Below are 21,510 nucleotides of genomic sequence, written 5' to 3'. Positions count from 1 at the left end.
GACAATTCAATGGAGGGGTGACACCAAGCATTTCAGCTGTCTATTGATGGTCATCACCCAAATATCTACAAGTTAATCTCTCACTTCCTGAGAGAACAGGAGAACACTGAGAACAAGATTCTGAGGTACTTAACTGGAGAATGAAGTAAAGCTGCAAGCAAGATAAAGTACCTTAACTTAATAGACGTTTTGCAGCTATAGTTCCAATGTACGGAAATAAGCCACTGATAGAGTTTCTATGTGACATTGCATAAAATTTAACTTTGTGAAAGTTTTCTGTGTGTGTGTGTAAATCTGACAAGTATGTGTCATTTTCGGAATATATATTAATGCTATATTTTGAAATCATTCATTTTAGCTAATTATAATTCTTGCATAATGTTTGCATATTTATATTTTAAGATATCTAAAGTGTTTCCTGCAAAATGACTGAAAAATAATAATAACATTTAAATAAAAAGAAATATTGGCTCTATTCATATTTTACGATATCTAAAGTATTTCTTGCAAAATGACTGAAAAATATTTTTCCGTGCTTCATTTGTGGGCGCTATTTTGTCGGGGAACCATATTGTTAGGTTGATGTATATGCTTATAACAATCGTGGTGATGGCCTGCAAATCAGTTAAGCTATTGTTAAAATTGTTTTTTTCATATAAGTCAAAGCTTGTTAAGTTTTTGATTGCTTTATGATACTATTTGCTGATACTAATCTTTAAAAAAAAAAAACTACTACCAAAAAATAAATCGTAATTTAAAAGATTGATAATTTTTCATGTATTTAAAATTTTAGATGACATTTGACATTGTAAGTATGTTGCTTTCAAGAAAAGAAAAATGTAACTCACTATAGGATCACAGGCTACAGCCTCTATGGGCCATTATTACTTTGTAACAACCTTATGGATTGAAACTCTTTAGAAAAGTGCTAAATTTATTTCTTTGACAAAAAATATATTGTCCAGGGATGCATTTTCTAAAAACTTAATGTTTAGAAAGATTTTGAGGTGTGATAGTGTTGAAAACATACAGTATATCTGTAACTGTTAGTTAGCTAGTTTCATTCATTCTTTCTTAATGTGTCAACCTTTCATTTTTATGTGTCAACCTTTTGTATGTTACCGATGTACTATTGTCCAACTGGCTATGTGACTAGAGTTTAGTCATTTATATTTATGTCTATTTAATTTACTTTCTTTTACATAGGCAGTTGACAGACAGGTAATATTTATTTGAACATTTTCACAATTTTTATTCTTGAGTAGATGGCTAGACTTTAGTTCTTTTCAACTTTAAATCACATCGCTAAAAAAAATAGAAATAGACATTATCAATGCTTCATTTTCATTAGTTTTAGTTTGATTACAAAAAGCTTGGTTTAGGGCTAGGACTAAATTTAGTGTCAGGGTAAATAGGCTGCAATAATAATAATTATTATTATAGGTAGTAATACTATATTTTTTATTGCAAAGTATACATCTGCTTTAGAGTCCTCAAAACTTGTGATAACTTGCCTCTATGCCCTTAACGTTGGACTTTGTTTAGTGAGCTAGACCTTCATTGACATGGCCAGGTCTTAGGATAAAAACTTAACCAGGTTTTTTTTTTTTTTTTTTTTTGTAAAATGCTTACTATATTATGCCTAACTAATTTATCCATCCAATCATCATTTTACATGTACAAAGTCTTAGGTAAAATTTAGATGAAGTTTGAGTTATGGCTTTTATCTCCCTTCTACAAAACATCGCTTATTTTTGTTGTGTTACTTGTAGCATGTTTGTAATGCTCTCTCTTTCAAAGGATAGGATGTGTTCACATTCGTGCATTTTGGACACATTTCATCTTTCCTTTTGCAGAAGTTAGATCAGTTTAACATTTACATAAATGAGTGCCACACCTTTGTGGTGGTCCACTTGAAGTTTCAGCGATGTTTCACTGTTTAGATGCAAAATAAGTGCCACTTACTGTGTGAGTTTTGATTATCCTAAAATGTTAAACTAACACTGTTCTACCCCCTACACAATTTATACCTAGATCAATATATATATAAATATAAATATATATATATATATATATATATATATATATAGTGGACATTGGAGACTGCGCATTTCGATGTCAGATGTGGCGGTGTTGACTTGTTGTGAACTCCAGAATATAATCTTATGATCCACGGCTTGTCAACGAATGAGAAAAACATGTCCGTCGATTGTTTGTCTCCGAAAATATTGAATGTAAAGCCGAATCTCGAGAAGCTTTTTAATCTCACGTTTAAATAAAAAATAGTTTTGGTCAAAACAAACCCTTTGCTTTTATCGAGTGACGTTATTTTCCAAATCATTGTTGTTTGGGGACGGAGGCCATTTAGACTGACTGAATGACTCAGTCTGAAGCCGTCTGATGACTTGTATTCTCAAACTGACCTCGAACCTAAGAAGCCGTTAGGATGATTAATTAGTCCTAAAATCACATAAAAATATGTACAATAAAAATGTTTCGTTTCGAATAGAAAAAAAAAAGAAACATTATACTATAGGCCTACTAGCACAGCTCAGCCAGCTCAGGTCGGGATTCAAACTCTTCAATTCTGATGAATTAATAACAATTTGTCTCAAGTAAAGTAGAGATGGTACATTATTAACTGGCCATTAGAATTCGTATTTTCTGTCCCACGTACTTTCAGGTCTCGATAAAAATTTACTTTAACCGTTGCAAGATAAGTTTTTAGATTCTAATCTTCGTCTTGCTTGAACGTTGATTCCAACCACTTTGGCTAATAGTTTATTTTTATTTTATTTACAAGACTTGACTATTGAGTCCAGATTCTTGGATCAATGAGATGTAAAGAGAAACTCACGTCTGTAACGAATGCTCAATAATTTTGCTTCAGCAAATCTACGCACGTTATATAGAGAATGACTAATTAATCATCTAGGTCACAAATAGAAATGTCCCATTCCTTTCTTCCCTCACTGTATCAGAAACTAGAGATGGCACGGAGACTAGATGGATTGTGTGTTTAATCTCACGGGAGACCTGGTCCGAATGAATTCAATAGAGCTGTACATTCTCTTGCCACTTGTTCCAATATGTCAAGAATGTCTGATCTCAGTGGAATATTCTTCTATTTGCAATGGCCGACACGACTTTGGTGTTGACCGTCCATCTCCTCTGGCTGTTAAGATGGCTAGCTACCCCCTTGCCTCTGGCTGTTTAGATGGCTAGCTAGTCTACTCGTCTCCATTAGGAATTTATTAAAGGTTTTCTTTCTTCGACTTGTCGATATACTTCACTTGTTCATTGATTTGTTAATTGACTTACAAATTGACTCGCTGATTCAGTTCAAAGATTCTAAAACTGTCTATTTAGGAAGCACAGCTTGTGTTAAGTGGGTGAATAGTTATATTGCCTCTTAACTGAGAAGTCACCTTTCGCTGACCTTCACATGACCTTCACATGACCATGAGCCCTAAGAACATTTTAAACTAACCAAGACAATGTTTTGTGGACACTAAATCTGATGGTCTCTGAAACTAAAACACAAAATGAGTTTGATTTTTATTATAAGTAAAATGTATATATTTCGTGGGAAATAACTACTGCTAAATACATGCAAATGTTTGAATCTATTTTTATATATATATATATATTGTTACGAATCTCACTATGCAGGCTCTCTGCAAACTGCACCATACACCACCAACTAAAAGAACTTGACAACTCAGGGCTCCAAAATAACGTAAAGGTTTAATGTCCATAAATAACAGCCAATACTGTACAATTGTCAACACGTAGAACAGTACAAATAGCTCTCCGATAACAAATATCTTTCCGTTTATAGCCGTACCGACGTACCAACTCTAGCACTGGCTTCTCCGTCTCGTTCCGGGCTTGCACTGGGTTCAACAGTTCAGGACTGACTTCACACACTTGGCTCGTTGTGTCGGACTCGATCACAGACCAAGATCAAGACGCCGTTCGTCTCAACTGTACTTGATAGTACTCCGTACAGAACCACACCGTTTCTAGGTGGTCAGATGACTACAACTCTCGTGACGCTCCTGAGCTCTGTTCACGACGTCGATCCTTCCCGAACCATCATGTTGACACTCGTTTCGGCCGACCGTCGTAACTCGTCACGGTTGACCGCTCGTCTAGCGCTGGCCTGGGGCGATTTGCGTCGGCTGACTACACTCACACCACTACCCCCATCTGTGCCACCACCAGGTTTATAACAATATATATATACTAGCCTGACATTACCCGCGGCCTGCGGGTCTAAGTTTGTGTTTACTAATCTAGTGGATTGGATTTAGATGTATGTTAAACGTAACTAATGATCCTTTTAAGTTTTTTCTCTTTCGCTACGAAAATAAAATTAGGTTTGCGAAAATGGGATTACCCGAAGCCGATACATTCATATCTATTAAAAACGAAAAGAGCGATAGCTTTGTTAAATGAATGGGATTATAAAGTGAACAATTAAACGAAATAATTTTTAGTACGCGATTCATGAATGAACATAGATCTAGGCCTATCTCAACTCGGCTTCGCAGCTTTCGTAAACGAATGTTGTCTCTTAAAAATGCTTTAGAAAACCAAATTTGAATGTTTATTTGATCAAAATATGAAATGAATGGACTATAATTAGTATGTTCATGTGTTAAAAGTATAAAACTATCTGTGCGAAGAGAAGTTTTATCATCTTAGTGTTGAATTAGAGTTTTAGATCTAGGGATGGGATTATAAAGTAAACAATTAAACGAATTAATTTTTAGTACGCGATTCATTACGGTATTGTCTAATGAAAGAATGTTCGCCAGGAAATCTGTAGTCACAGATATAACGAACTAATTAATGCAAAAAATGCTTTTGAAACACAAAATTGAAGGTTAATTTTATTATATAATGAAATCAATAATAGAGTCGGACAACTTTATTTTTTTTTTAGGGTCTTAAGTTTGTTTTAGGGCTACGATACATACACTAAGGTCTAAGATGGTACCCAAGAAACATTCCTGCCAAGTTTTATCAAGATTGGTCAAGCGGTTTTGATGTCTATAAGTAACATACATACACCTCACATTCTACTTTATAGTATAGATATATATGTTGAAATTCCCACGCGAAGTTGATTCAGACAACTCGTCTACTTGAATCGGATTTTTTTTTGCTACGGGACTTCAAAAATGTTTGATCCGTAACCGATTTTTCCTGACATTTTTAACCACACTGTAAGTATCTGGCCAGATGCTGGCCCTTGGGCAAATATTATATGGGTGGTGGTGGGGGGGGGGGACATTTGTTAGCAAAAATGGCCTATCCACAACCGCAGAGACCATGTGAAGATGCCCAGCCCACCACACCCACAAGGTTTGATCAAATACTTTTCACACTAAGTTTCTGACATGGTGGTTAGCATTGAGTGGCAGCAAGCATTCAATGGCAGCACAGTTCCAGTCGAATATTTTCCACGTTATATTGAATACCATTATAAAGGGTTTGGGTTATAACATTATAAAGGGCATATAAAATAGCATTTAAATCGGAGGCCTACAATTTAGGATAGCACTCCAATACCTAATCAGGCAGATTTTAAAAAATGACCAGTGGCCTGGTCCTTACAAGTTTTGCCTGCAGCTTGTTCAATGGTAGTCAAGTAAACAATTACCCAGTCAGTTAGGTTTCATTTGTGTTTATCTATCTATCTATATATCTATCTATCTATCTATCTATCTATCTATCTATCTATCTATCTATCTATCTATCTATCCGTCTATCTATCTATCTATCTATCTATCTATCTATCTATCTATCTATCTATCCGTCTATCTATCTATCTATCTATCTATCTATCTATCTATCTATCTATCTATCTATCTATCTATCTATCTATCTATCTGTCTATCTATCTATCTATCTATCTATCTATCTATCTATCTATCCATCTATCTATCTATCTATCTTTCTATCCATCTATCTATCTATCCGTCTATCTATCTATCTATCTATCTATCTATCTATCTATCTATCTATCTATCTATCTATCCGTCTATCTATCTATCGATCTATCTATCTATCTATCTATCTATCCGTCTATCTATCTATCTATCTATCTATCTATCTATCTATCTATCTATCTGTCTATCTATCTATCCATTTATCTATCTATCTTTCTATCCATCTATCTATCTATCCGTCTATCTATCTATCTATCTATCTATCTATCTATCTATCTATCCGTCTATCTATCTATCCGTCTATCTATCTATCCGTCTATCTATCTATCCATCTATCTATCTATCTATCTATCTATCTATCTATCTATCCGTCTATCTATCTATCCGTCTATCTATCTATCCGTCTATCTATCTATCCATCTATCTATCTATCTATCTATCTATCTATCTATCTATCTATCTATCTATCTATCTGTCTGTCTATCTATCTATCCATCTATCTATCTATCTATCTTTCTATCCATCTATCTATCTATCTATCTATCTATCTATCTATCTATCTATCTATCTATCTATCTATCTATCTATCTATCTGTCTATCTATCTATCCATCTATCTATCTATCTATCTATTCATCTATCTATCTATCCGTCTATCTATCTATCTATCTATCTATCTATCTATCTATCTATATATCTATATATCTATCTATCTATCTATGTCTATCTATCTATCTATCCATCCATCCATCCATCCATCCATCCATCTATCTATCTATCTATCTATCTATCTATCTATCTATCTATCTATCTATCTGTCTGTCTGTCTGTCTGTCTATCTATCTATCTATCTATCTATCCGTCTACCTACACCTATTTACCAACAATTCATCCATCTATTTATCTATCAATCTGTCTGTCGTTCTGTCTCTAACTTTCTATCTATCATTCTATTGTTTCATTGGTCTGTAAATCTTATCGTTCTATTTGTCTGTTGGTCGATCATTGAATTGATCTTTTAATCTGTCTCTGTGTTGGTCTGCATGTCTTACTTGTGTTTCACTTAGTTATTGTTTTCATTTCTATTCATCTCTCTATCTTCATTATGAGCGTCTCTTCGTTCTCTCTCTCTCACTTTATATATATATATATATATATATATATATATATATATATATATATATATATATATATATATATATATATATATATATATATATATATTACTTAATCTCTGTACGCATTCTAAAAGATTGTCTCTGATGAGCTAGTCCGTTAATTCAGAGCAGTGGTCGCCAGAGGGCACTGCGTCGCCCTTAAAAATAGTTAATATGTAAAGAAGCATCCAATGTTGATACAGGCGTGCAAGGAGCCCTCCAAAGCTTACGCAAGAAATTCTCATTCATATCTCATCGAAAGGGAGAGAACCAATTACCAAGACGATCGAATGGAGTCGGCCAAGACATAATGGGAGATAACTATAACATTACAGCAGTATTTACACACACAAAAAAGTTGGCCTCTTTTTAAAGGGGAACCATTAGAATAGTTCTTTGTGAATGCCGAACAAAAAGTATATGTGAGAATTGATAAGGTTTCCTACTCTTCACCTATTTTGCTACATAAACATTAAAAAGGGGGAATGGGTTTGTAAATGAGGAATTCTGTTCCGGTATATATCTAGTGTCATCATTTGCTGTCAAGATTTATATCCCCTTGTAACCCCTACGTAATTTGACAGGAAACCAACTCAAAAATTCTGCAGCAAGATTTGGAAATGAGAGGGACACACAGTGTAGGCTTACAATTTGTTTCGTCTATCTCCTGCAAGGCTTAGATCTATACACTCTCATATAGGCTTTTACATTTTCCAATAAAAGTTCGTTTATTTATATCCATTACAAACTGTCCACATAGAAAATCGGTTGAGATTGGAACTTGCGATGTAGAGATCTAGACAGTAACACGTACCTTATGTATACGAGTGTCAGGGTAGACCAGGGCCGGATTCACGACAATGCAAGAATGTGCGGCCTCCTAAGGGCCCATCCTTAAAAGTAGCCTCCACATTTCAAAAAAACATTTTTTTAAACAAAATATGCCTATTAAATATAAGAAAATAAGGGAAATGAGATGTACAAGTACTCTATTTCTTTCTGTACACATGTGACATACTTTTAGATTGGTTCATATTAATAAGTACACTTACACTGAAGCTTGAATCCTGTCTAGGACGTCCACTTACTAAAGTCCTACACTGATAGACAAGTGCCTGTAACAAGTAGTTGTCGAATTGTGGACATTATATGGGATAATGTTGGGTCGCGGATGTGTTTTCCTACTAAGTGACATGTTCAAGCGCTTTCACTCAGTACACAACGGAACAACTTGGTTTCAAATTAAAAAAAAAAAAAAAAAAAACTTTTCAGGTTATTTACAATGTCAACTGGGTTAAACGGGCACCTGGATACAAGAGGTGGTTAAGTTCAATTGTTAATCTCCAACGTATCGTGACCTAAAGTAGGCCCTAAAATACTGACATTCAGTATTACAGTTCGTGGTCATTATCCGACTAATGCCTTGTCCATCTAACGTGTCACTTTCCATGCTGAAGATTCGAGCCTTTTTTCTTACTAACCATAGTGAGTCCAGCAGTTTGGTCAGTTCCCGGGATAGCTCGTAAGTGCTTAAGATTTCCCCGCCATTTACGTTGTCCTTACACTCATTATACTTGATAAGATTTGGCAATCAGTCCTTACGCGCTTCTGTCGCTATTCCGTATTAAGCCTTTCTTTCAAGTGTATCTGCTATCAACGCTTTTTGATTTTCATTTTAGTCTTCACTCTTTTTAAAAAAAAATTCACGGACGTCGTGATACAATTTTTTTAAATTTTCATTTTATTCTTCACTCTTTTTTTTAAAAAGAAATCACGGATGTTGTGATACAATTTTTTTTTTACTTTTCATTCATTTTTTTTTACCTACTTCCGTTAATGTTTCATCAAATAGTATCTTCAAGCTTATTAGTCAGCCATCTTTTCTTCTTTTGTTTTTAAAATTGAAATTGATAAGCAATAACGTCTTTAACTGAACACTAATCATTACTTTAGATGGTTCCATTGGTTTGTCATTTTTTTTAGCCATTTTTCTTTCTGCACTTGTCATTTATTTAGGTAGTGTAGATGTAGCCTATATATCTAGTAGTGTCTGTAGCTATAGCCATTCTATTATCGCTTTGATAACTTCATTATGCACAGCATTTCTTGTATATGTATCTCTTCACGTCAATATTAGTTTGTTTAGGAAACCTACATTCATTCTCCATCGCTTAATTACAATAAATTATTTTATTTTTAGGCCTAAAAGGCCTCTTAGTTTCAGTGTCAATCAAAACATAAAGGTACGAAACAATTCTGTGCATTAACAATAAAGTTTAAATCTCTGGTGAAACAAACTATTTTGCATAGTGAACACACTGCCATGTGGGAGGTTGAATACTTACCTAACCATTTGCTGGTTTGGATTTGGTAGAGCTCAGCTGCCTAAAAGTTTTTTGAAGATTAAAAAAAAAAAAATTTTTTTTAAACATTGGATAAAATTGGGGGTTGATTGAAAAATGATCCTTGAGAGGATAATATATGAAACGAATGTTAAGAAATTCTGGTACTGCCTATAAACTAGTAACTTTCATAGTCACATGACTATTTTATTAGATATAAGATATCCTATACATTTACGTTTTTTCGGTCACTATACTGCATAGATGTGATATAGAGATGTCAGTTTAGGAAGTTTTTTTAAAATTTGTACTAAGAAAGCTCACTTGGCAAACATGTACTTGAAATGTTGATTTTACCTTCCTCAAGGTTCAACGAAATGGCGTCGTTCTGAAAAAAAAAGCTTCTCTTATCCGGATGTTGACTTAAATGGTGAGGTTGGACACTGTGTTTTGTTTGTTACATCCGCCACTGTGTAGTTGTAGTCCACGGCATGCATGAGTGCGTGTTTGGTTTTTCTTATGAAGTAGGCCTTGCTCGTCTATGTAGCTTTTCCTTGGTATAGCTTTGAACTAGCTCTAGAGAAAACTAGCTTTTCCACGCTTCACCCAGAAATAGCCAAACTGATTAAGTTCGTTAGGTACATATGTTTTTTTTACTTCTGTTTTCTTTGACCTTTGACCAGTTCCTCTCTATCCTTGACCTTTGACCAGTTCCTCTCCATCCTTGATCTTTGACCAGATCCAATCTATCCTTGATCTTTGACCAGTTCCTCTCTATCCTTGATCTTTGACCAGTTCCCCTCTATCCTTGATTTTTGACCAGTTCCTCTCTATCCTTGATCTTTGACCAGTTCCTCTCTACCCTTGATCTTTGACCAGTTCCCCTCTATCCTTGATCTTTGACCAGTTCCCCTCTATCCTTGATTTTTGACCAGTTCCTCTCTATTCTTCATACACTAAAATCTTCACTTTTTATGCCCTGCCAGTCAACTTCCGCTTCTCTAAGACAAAGGAAAAAAATGGTTAAAACAACAACACACTACTCAGGTGAAACATTAGATGGAAGCCATTATTTTGAAATCTTGTCATCAAAGTACTAAGGACCAAAAACTGTTGGTTTCAAATGGCGTGTTTAGAAACGTGGCGGCGAAAGATTTGGCTACTGGCTGACCAGACCGCTGTTAAAGAATAAGAAACAGAATACTTGTAATCCTTGCTTGATAGGACTCTTGTGAAAACATAGTTTGCGAATATTTCGTATTTCTATTTAGTAAAAAAGAAAATAATAATCTTTTGCTCATGTTGACTAGACATCACATTACTGAATTAAAGAGTTTTATATATATATATATATATAAAATTTGACTTTTAGTGTTTTTTGCATACGCACAGAGAGAGAGAGAGAGAGAGAGAGAAAGAGAGAGAGTAGTTGGCACTTAGATACTGTAATATTCAGTGAGATGAAATAGATGAAAGACGTTAATACAATAGATAGATATTACAAAACAACCACCACCTTTTCTCTGTATTTTTGCTTCTATCCGGGGAACGTTATCTTCACTGCTAAGTTTATGGAAACAAAAAGACTCTAGGTCTAGGTTTTTTTTAAATTCAAAATTAGCTTGTTAAGGTGAGCTTTGAGCCTTTGTGTGTCCGTTGTTTTTAATGTTAATACATTGGCAAGTTTCAAACTTCGTAAGATAAATAAAATAAACCAATCAGAATTGATAAATGCTTCAACAATGAGAACATAAGCGTACTTGTTCTCAAACTCAACATTATAATGCAACCCTAGTAACTGGGGAAATAGGGATGTAGACATGGAATAGGAAGGCTAAGGGAAAACAAAGCGCAACTGAATTGTTAGTATTAACAAAATTGGATTTTAGGACTAAAACTAAGTATGACACTGGAATATTTTGAATGTCGGTGTATCATTAAACAAAGTGAATTGAAATAGTAAGAAACAAATCTCTATGATGCTTTTTTTTTCATTTTAAAGGTCAATTAGTATTGGACCGAATTTTTCAGCTAGACAGAATACTGCCATTATCGCCTTCAGAAGCCTGAAAATTAATTACAGATTGACAGGCAACTGTCACCTGGCTACTTCCGCGCTGGGGATCTAGAATGGCTTCTTATCTCGCATAATTTTTTCTCTTCTGTTTTACACATTTTCTTTTTAACTCAAAAGAGATAATATGTTAGAATTATTACGAGAGATTTTATTTATTTATTAAAAAAAAAGTTTTTTTCACTTTTCAACAAAAATGTGCTAATGGATATGTTTTAAGGTAATTCACCGCTGCCTGGGCATAGAGGGTAAAACAACAGCTAGACTAAATCAATTTCTGTCTGGCTTACAGTGTTGATGTCAACTCTAAACCTTTCATTCCACCAGTGTTCAAATACTGAAATGAATACGGTTGTAGTATCTTTCAGTGTTTCTAGAGCTTTTTAACTTTACTTCCAGTGTTCTTCGAATATGTTCCATCTACATATACCGGTATGTGGCATAATGTAATGCCTGCACATATATGTGGCATATTGTAATATTTGGACATAGCGTATATGTGACATATCGTAATAACATTATATGTGTATGACATTTTAATATCGGTATATACATGCAAAATATTGTGATTCCTGCACATGTATGTGACATTGTAATTTCCTATGCGCATTTGGATGTAACAATGGAGTTTCTCTTAACTTCCCATTTTCTGGTCGTTCAGTAAGCGCCTCGACACAACGCTCTCCAACTGGGAGCTTCCCATCATGCTTCAGTGCAGCTCGGTTGATATTGAAAGGTGACAAGGTGATACTGTTATATCGGTTTAGTCAAAGTAAAAGGGCCAAGGAATGGACTCCTTTAGCTCATGTCGGTGTGACCCAGTTACTAGACATTTCAAAGAAAGCCACAGCAAGGCTGTCGTCATGTCAGGAATGCCTTGTAGGACTTCTGTTTGTTGACTTTCTCCACTCCCACCTGATCCATAGTTTTCAAGAATCGCTTAAAGACATTTTTTTTTCTGGTCATTAGCCGACCGCTACCAGGCCAGGATTACGTGCGTAACTTTAATTTGAAGAATCGGATTCACCCCCCCCCCCCCCCGCCCCAATATTTTTTAAACAATTACCCCGCTATCCAATATGTGTTGTCAGAAGTGGGGTATATGTTGATGATCGGTCATTGGCTTGAAGCTCCAAACAGCTAGTACAACTAAACCGTTGTAGGCGTATTATAGTTTTAATAGTAAACTTAAATACATTGAACAAACTTCTCTTGTGAACAAAAACTCATTAAAACATTTATTACAATCTACACAAATTTAACTGGAAATGAGATAGAGATCTAATAGTAATGAAATGAACTGATATTTAAACCAAATCTCTCTCACACCAAAAACACGTCTGTCACGTCACCAAATCGTCTGCTGTCCTTGACATTTACATTATGACTGTCGTGATTTCATCATTCTTCAAGGAAAAAAAAAGAATGCTCTCTTTCTTCATCCTCACATTGGACACACACACACACACTAGTTCAAACAAATTTATATAAGCAAACATTGTAAAATGAAACTTTTATTTTACACTGATGACCAAAATACATAAAACAATATTTTAGAAGGAAATAAAAACGATTTTTTTTTCAGATCCTGAAACTATGAATTCATAATTTGTTTGTCAAATTGAAGAAATAGATCTATTCGAGATTACAATTGAATATTTAGTTTTGTTTTCTAATGGTACCTAGAAAGTTAATTCTGCTTTGTAAAGGGACATTTAATATGCTAATCGTGTTTGGATGTTCGATATGTAAATGAGCGAGGTAACATCTCAAGCCATCTAGGAGAATATATGAAGTGTGTGTGAGCTGGAGGGGGGTGCTAGTTACCATCGATCTGCTTCAAGCCACGAGATGCCCTTGAATGGAATTTAATTGACTCTATCCTTAACAGGAGATTTCAGTCATTATAGAAAATGTCTCTGATAACAATCCATGGGATTACCAAAACTAAAATTAGGAACATAAACAATTTATTTTAGTGTTCTTATACACACAGACAGTAGACAGCAGTAACGTAGGAATGGAGTCAGGCTTAAAACTCAAACTTTGATAGTAGATTAAAGGAATTATTGACCTAACAATTTCCGAATACTAGCACCAGACTAGCGACCCAATAAAACTACCAGCACATGCTTGAGTAACCACATAAAAATACCAGCACAGATGGACCAAATGAAACTACCATTTCATATTGAGTGACCAAACCCATCCCTCATTGTGCTGTCTCCTCCCTAGCCAAGGCTGTCAGTATAGTGGCTTTCAAATGTAATGTCTTAAATAGATGTCACGTGACACCTGGCCACCTTAACATTGTATGACCCGAAGATTTTCTATCAGGTGCTCTCGAGTTGAGTTAAATTGAGATGGAAGAATAGCACCTGGCTAAATCCGGTCGACAATGCAAGCGTGAAATCGATTATGATCGTTGTACACTGCCTGTTATGATTGAAACCCTAAAGGACTAGAAGTTACATGTCTATTTATTCCTTAGTGGTTACTTTGATATTTAAAAAAATCCTTGTACTAGTCTATGTTTCTCACGTTGGGGGCTTGAAGTCTGCCACAGAGTTTCTGCGCTTGACAGACTTTGTCTTGGCACTCCAACAAAGAAAGACGAGAGGAGGGGCGGGTATTAATTGCTAGTCGCCACTATATACCGAGTGATCGAAGTGAGAGAGTGATCTGAAGCCCAACTTTACTTTATTGAAAAAGTTAACCCTAACCCTACTGACCTTAGGCTAGGTTTGAATGCTTTTGTCGGAAATACATTCTATCTAATAATACTTGATATAATATGGACTTAGATTTTTGCAATAAGTAATGACAGATATTCCTGATGATAATCTCTACAAATGTTTAACGTTAAGCAGCGCCAAGTTCAATCTTCACTGGTTTTGAAGTCCAAGACAAAGAGTTCAATGAAACGAAATCCACTTGTTTTGTTTCCATGTCACCTCGAAGTAGATCTAGTCAAGTTGTCCACAATCAAATATTAGGAAGGTTGCAATACAAACAAAATACGATCATTGAAACTGTAATTCCTCTGTGTGTGTGTGTGTGTGCCTAGAACATCTAAGCACCTTTCACGATCGAAACCACAGCGGTAACATTGACCACAAACAATGATGTAATCGCAATGTAGACCCAATTTGTTTTTGAAAACCATGTTTATCCAAAAGTACAAGATGAAACTTTTTAAGCATTATTTAAACTTGTGTGTGTGTGTGTGTGTACATTTCACATGAGCCGAAAACTTTCCTTTTTTTAAAAAAAATAAATAACTACGAAGCCGACATTGACTGAATAACACACTTCTTGTGTGTACTAAGTTATCAAAACAAAACGAAATGTAGATAGAACTTTATTTTGTGTGTTGAGGGTGGAGGTAAAACCCAACCAGTTCTAGGCTGAGAGAAAGTTAAGGACGCCAGAGGGAGAAGTCAAACAAAACCCAACCAGTTCTAGGCTGAGAGAAAGTTAGTTAAGGACGCCAGAGGGAGAAGTCAAACAAAACCCAACCAGTTCTAGGCTGAGAGAAAGTTAGTTAAGGACGCCAGAGGGAGAAGTCAAACAAAACCCAATCAGTTCTAGGCTGAGAGAAAGTGAAGGACGCCAGAGGGAGAAGTCAAACAAAACCCAATCAGTTCTAGGCTGAGAGAAAGTTAAGGACGCCAGAAGGAGAAGTCAAACAAAACCCAACCAGTTCTAGGCTGAGAGAAAGTGAAGGACGCTAGAGGGAGAAGTCAAACAAAACCCAACCAGTTCTAGGCTGAGAGAAAGTGAAGGACGCCAGAGGGAGAAGTCAAACAAAAGCCAACCAGTTCTAGGCTGAGAGAAAGTTAAGGACGCCAGAGGGAGAAGTCAAACAAAACCCAACCAGTTCTAGGCTAAAAGTTAAGGACGTCAGAGGGAGAAGTCAAAAGGGTCCAACCAAAAGCAACATTGAGCTTAAAAAATCAACCAAAGTGAGCAGAATGTCAAAGTAACCAGCAAAATACAAACAAATACTTAAAAAACAACACCAAAGCTTATACCGTATTCAGTGTAGTAATATTATAAGTTGGGATCAGACTTGTAATTAAATTTGTAATGCATTTTTGCGATTAGAAATATTTTTATCAATTGTTTTTGTTTAGATCAATTATATGCTTTTAGCTTTCTCAATACATTATGATCCATTCATTTGTCTGGACCAGTTATAAGCTTTGTGTTTTTTTAAAAGTATTCTAAATATTTTTCTTGTTGTTTTTTTTTTTATAGTTTATCCTTTAACTGGACACTTGTTTCAGATCAATGATCTGATCTCTGGAAGTTGAATGTATTGACCCGTAGTTCGCACACTCTTGTAAGCTCTGTCTTCACACTTGACTGGGTCCAAGTCTACAACCAGGTCATAAATGCTCGGACAATGGTAGTGTTGAAAGAAAGTTCACTCGCCCACAACTCTGTGATAAGACAAGCTGTAAACAGACAAAGGGGTAGAAATATTAGACGCAGTCAGTCGTCTTTGCCTTGAGATTTAATTGTGTCTTTTGCTCCGTTGGTTGTCCTAGTTTTGAGACTAGATTACGTCTGTGTTTGGAAACTAAATTATGTCTATTTCACAGTCAGTTGTCTGCATTGTGTCTCAGTCGTAGTCGGCTATCATAGTCATGAGGCTAATTGTGTTTATCTAACAATGGGTTGTCTTGAGACTAGATTATGTCTTGGGGCTGGGAACTTATTTTAGCATTTCTTTCCTATTGTCATGTTAGTGTAAAGTTTCTTTCCTATTGTCATGTTAGTGTAAAGTTTCTTTCCTATTGTCATGTTAGTGTAAAGTTTCTTTCCTATTGTCATGTTAGTGTAAAGTTTCTTTCCTATTGTCTTGTTTGTGTAAAGTTTCTTTCCAATTGTCATGTTAGTGTAAAGTTTCTTTCCTATTGTCTTGTTTGTTTAAAGTTTCTTTCCTATTGTCTTGTTTGTTTAAAGTTTCTTTCCTGTTGTCGTGTTAGTGTAAATTTTCTTTCCTATTGTCATGTTAGTGTAAAGTTATTTCCTATTGTCTTATTTGTGTAAAGTTTCTTTCCTATTGTCTTGTTTGTGTAAAGTTTCTTTCCTATTGTCTTGTTTGTGTAAAGTTTCTTTCCTATTGTCATGTTAGTGTAAAGTTTTTTTCCTGTTGCCGTGTTAGTGTAAAGTTTCTTTCCTATTGTCATGTTAGTGTAAAGTTTTTTTCCTGTTGTCGTGTTAGTGTAAAGTTTCTTTCCTATTGTCATGTTAGTGTAAAGTTTCTTTCCTATTGTCATGTTAGTGTAAAGTTTCTTTCCTATTGTCATGTTAGTGTAAAGTTTCTTTCCTATTGTCATGTTAGTGTAAAGTTTCTTTCCTATTGTCATGTTAGTGTAAAGTTTCTTTCCTATTGTCTTGTTTGTTTAAAGTCTCTAATCACGAGTTCCGTTCTCTGCCTCTGTGACATCGTTTCGCCCTTACATCTCACCTAGAGGTCTATCAATGTTTACACCTGAGCTTGACACGTTGAACTTGTTCACTCCAGATCATTGGAAGCATGTATTGGACTTGTCTTGATTGAATGTACACTAAATGTTTGTTTCTCCTCAGTCCGTATAGTACTTACTCCTTTATATTTGGTTGTGCTTGAATGTGTCTTTGAAAAGATTGTCCTGCTATTAATTATGTAGGGAACATCACTTGATTGAACAATAAACAAAACAGCACTTGAAGCTAGCAGCTTAATTGTCAGGAGTAATGTAGCAGTGTATACAAGAGAGCTAGTTGTTTTTGTAAGATAAGAATTTAAAGAAAGTAATTTGGCAGCATACCATCACTGTAATGACTAATGAATGTTACATTGATATATGCATGCAATTAACATGAATGCTAAATGAAAGTATGATAAATAGACTTGTTAATTATTATATAATGAAATAATTCTATTTGGTCTATGAGTGCTTAAACTATATCATCCACTGCTGAGCCATTATCAGTATCAGTTTTGTCATCAATATCAGTCTTGGCAATCCATATCAGTCTTGGCTCATTTCTAGCCAGTCAAGTGAACTGACCTGGCACAATGAAAGAACTCGTTAGACTTCTAGATGTTAAAATTAAAACTTAACATAAACTTTACATATCTTTACGTTTATCAGTCTTTAAAGTGAAGATCTACTCTCTCTCTCTCTCTCTCTCTCTCTCTCTCTCGCTGCATGACTGACTAAATGTTATGCCCGTGAACAATGCATAGTTACGTACACAGATACCTTCATATATGTATACATTTACATTATACTGACTTACCATACATACATGCATATATCGACACATACATAACACAACACCCGCACACACACACACACACACACTGTACATGCAAATAAGTCAATGGACATCTCTATTGATCTTATTTCCTAATTCTGAACAATTTTCTCTTCCCAGATACTTGAAGGTGTTGGAAGTGGAAGTCGACCTGAAAGGAATGTAAAGACTTCAAAATCTAAAGATGTCGAAAGAACAGCATTTACACTAAGACATTATCAGGAATAATTGGTTTGAAACATGTTCTAGATCTTACCATGAGTAGATAGATAGACGCCAAACACTGTTTCTTTCAATAGTATAGTAGTGTGTGCCACTATTACAAGTATTATTATAGTTAGACAACGTTGTATAGTACACAAGCTTTCAGTCTAAACATTAAAACTGAAGTCTATTTGCTCCCCAATGAGCAGGACTACAGCTGTTAGTTTGTTGTAGAGCTTCTCTAGAACTGAATGTCCTAGACTTTCAGTATTACATCACTTAATAGCATTAGTTGGAACTAATGGAATGACTTTGAGCATTCCATCTTGTGATGGGCAGTTTATTGATTGGATAACTTCCCGTAACCTTTACCCTATGAACAAAAGAGGGTTTTCTTTTGGTAGACCTCTTTTACCGTACTTTTGTAATAAGAAAGGGAGAGAATGGTAGACTGGTACAGTCCATTATGTCCCTTTGTTCTAGCCCATGTACACGAGACATGCAATTTGTCTTCATGAATGTAACCGACTTGAGGCCTGTGAAATGCATTGTTGTTAGAACAAGCCTTGGATGCAGACGTCATCCTGCATTAGGAATGTAGTTTCTCTCTATCATTTACATGTTTGTTAGTACACTTGGAGCCTTTGACCTGATCTCTGGTTATAGTATATAAATAAGAATGTGCTGATTATAACAATCATATAACAGTCATTTACATTGTGTCTTTTGTATAGTGCCTGATGGTAACTATTGATCTATTGCATGCTTTTTTAAAAATAAATTAATGCTACAAACCAATACTGATTGGGTAAGGCCATAGTGTCATTCAGGGTTAGTGCCAGGCTGTCATATGATTATAGGCTTATTAATACAAAATGCTAAAGACATTCTTTTTTTTTGTTTTGTTTTGAAGGGAACTTACTCATGAAAGGTTCAACTCATGCTAAGACATTGTGTCACTTCAAAGCAACAGAGCTGCTGGTTTAGATATAGCTTAGCATTCTTTGTTGCACAGTAGAAGGCAGAATGTGGGTCTAAAGTAGACTTCTAAACTCCCACAGACTCAATGGTGGTACAGCTTTCATAGGACTGGGGCTAAAGAAAGTGCAAAAAAGTTATGGCTTCCAAAGTTGTTCCTCAGCTTTTGGTTCCCCAAGTAGTTGTTTCCTTTAGGTTCTCTAAGCTACAGTTTCCTAGATGTTCCCGAAGCTATAGATTCTGATATGTTTCCCATGTTGTTGTTGTTTCCTCTTCTGTTTCCCAAATTTAAATTTCTTAAGTTTTAATTTAAGTTGTAGCTCCTTAAGTCTGTTCCCTAAGTTATTTGCTCCCTCAGTTATTAGTTCTTGAAGTTGTTTCCCAAGTTTTAGTTCTTCAACTTGTCTTTTAAATTTAATTCTTCCATAAGTTTTAGTTCTTCAATTTTCCCCTTAAGTTTTAGTTCTTCAAGTTGTTTTCTAAGTCTATATTTCCCAAGGTTTAGTTCTCCAAACTATATTTCCCAAGGTTTAGTTTTCCAAACTATATTTCCCAAGGTTTAGTTCTCCAAACTATATTTCCCAAGGTTTAGTTCTCCAAACTATATTTCCCAAAAGTTTAGTTCTCCAAACTATATTTCCCAAAGGTTTAGTTCTCCAAACTATATTTCCCAAGGTTTAGTTCTCCAAACTATATTTCCCAAGGTTTAGTTCTCCAAACTATATTTCCCAAGGTTTAGTTCTCCAAACTATATTTCCCAAGGTTTAGTTTTCCAAACTATATTTCCCAAGGTTTAGTTTTCCAAACTATATTTCCCAAGGTTTAGTTCTCCAAACTATATTTCCCAAGGTTTAGTTCTCCAAACTATATTTCCCAAAGGTTTAGTTCTCCAAACTATATTTCCCAAAGGTTTAGTTCTCCAAACTATATTTCCCAAAGGTTTAGTTCTTCAAACTATATTTCCCAAGGTTTATTTCTCCAAACTATATTCCCAAGGTTTGGTTCTCCAAACTATATTCCCAAGGTTTGGTTCTCCAAGGTTGAATTCCACAAGTTGAAGAGTTTCAATGGTTTTAGTGTTTTTTTAACGAAATTGTCAAGTCCGTCCATCACTTGTATGTAATGTGTATAGCATTATTTTATGTAGCCTACTTTACAGAGGCTAGTTAATATATGCAAATAATAATGTATGATAGACATACATGTCATTAATCTTTCTAATATGCTTACATGTACTAGCTGTAAATAATGACATTTGAAATCATTTATTTTTCACATGAAACTGTATCTCATAAGTTTTTTCCCTGGTGCCGGAAGTTCTGTATTATTAGCTGTGATATCATCCAACTTGGTAGTCATTTATAAGTATTGTTATGATTGAGATTGGCCCTGTACCTACTCAACATGTGAGTCGAGGGCTGTGTGTGGGTGTGTATTTCAGTTAATAGTTAAACTACTTGTTCATTGTTCTGAGTTTTTTGCCTGTGTGCCAGTATTATTTTCTCTAGAAATGTTTGAATGTTTTATGTAACTCTATTTATTAGAAGTAGATTAAACTATTTTTTTAAAATATCTTGTTGAACTCATTTGGTTTCATATAATTGTGTTTTTATCTGATTAGGAGACCTGTGATTAGATTTGAGAATTTAAAATAAAAATCTGCTATTCTATAAAATGTACTAAATTCTGCTCCGGTAACGAAAGAATCAAACATTCAAAGAAAGAATTAAACATTCAAAGAAAGATTTACACATTCAACTATCAAAGCTGTACTGATATAATAGTGTGTACACTTATCAAACGTGAATGTTTTATAGTAAAATCATTACAACAAGTACATGCTTACAAAATACATTTGTGCATATATGCTGAGCAGTACACGTTGAATCAGAAACTGATATATAGATGTGCTTGATTCGGGTAGAGATACTCGATAGTTTTCCTCCTCTGATAAAAGTGTACAACGAACCCACAACTTACTTTCTTCCTTATGGCCTGAATGCTGAGCAGTATTTATTTATTGCTGTAAATAACATCTGTTTCTAAATATTATAATGCAAAATATAATCTTTTTTTTTTTTTACAAATTGAAACCGATGTTTCATTTTTTTTTTGCTTGAATTACCTCCCGTCTCATACTTAAACTCTTTTATTAGCTAATTCCACCCGTCTTATTTCTTCCTTTATTTAGAAAAATAAAACAATCCTGGAGATAATTCTTTGAGGCCGTCGATCAGGAAACGTTTTAGGGTGCTATGTAAAACCTATTTGGGTAAACTCTACACTAGGCTAATTGTTGAGTAAGGTGTAGAACATTGAGCATTGAGACTATTATTAGAACTTGGACTTGTGTGTAAATCACATGCTCTTGGTAATAACGTGGTTCTAAACAAGCATTCTCAAATCATTTAGGAATGTTAGTCTACTGACCAGGCGTGTCATACTGCTCTGGTTCAATACTAGCTTTGCAGTGAGAGAAGC

The 21,510-nt window shown here is 34.9% G+C and overlaps 1 protein-coding gene across 12 annotated transcripts in view; it reads left to right on the top strand.

Annotated features, from left to right (window-relative positions):
- The window catches only part of LOC106071530 (paramyosin-like), a 55,812-nt gene extending 35,213 nt beyond the window's left edge, over nucleotides 1-20,599 (top strand). For 6 of the 12 annotated variants that reach the window (XM_056035697.1, XM_056035681.1, XM_056035746.1 and 3 more), the window contains 2 exons: nucleotides 1,207-1,221; nucleotides 17,968-20,599. In XM_056035697.1, coding sequence (XP_055891672.1) covers nucleotides 1,207-1,221; nucleotides 17,968-18,013 — 61 coding nt within the window. In that variant the 3' untranslated portion in view covers nucleotides 18,014-20,599. Of the gene's footprint in view, nucleotides 1-92; nucleotides 724-1,206; nucleotides 1,222-9,825; nucleotides 9,889-10,444; nucleotides 10,790-17,967 lie in introns of those variants that run through there. The other 6 variants (XM_056035720.1, XM_056035729.1, XM_056035735.1 and 3 more) reach the window with 6 other exon arrangements.
- The last annotated feature ends 911 nt before the right edge of the window (nucleotides 20,600-21,510 follow it).

Source organism: Biomphalaria glabrata, chromosome 1 (genome assembly GCF_947242115.1).
Source record: "Biomphalaria glabrata chromosome 1, xgBioGlab47.1, whole genome shotgun sequence".
Taxonomy (NCBI): Eukaryota; Metazoa; Mollusca; class Gastropoda; family Planorbidae; genus Biomphalaria; species Biomphalaria glabrata.
Note: the sequence above shows the minus strand (reverse complement) of the source record. Positions and strands in the feature narration are given on the sequence as shown.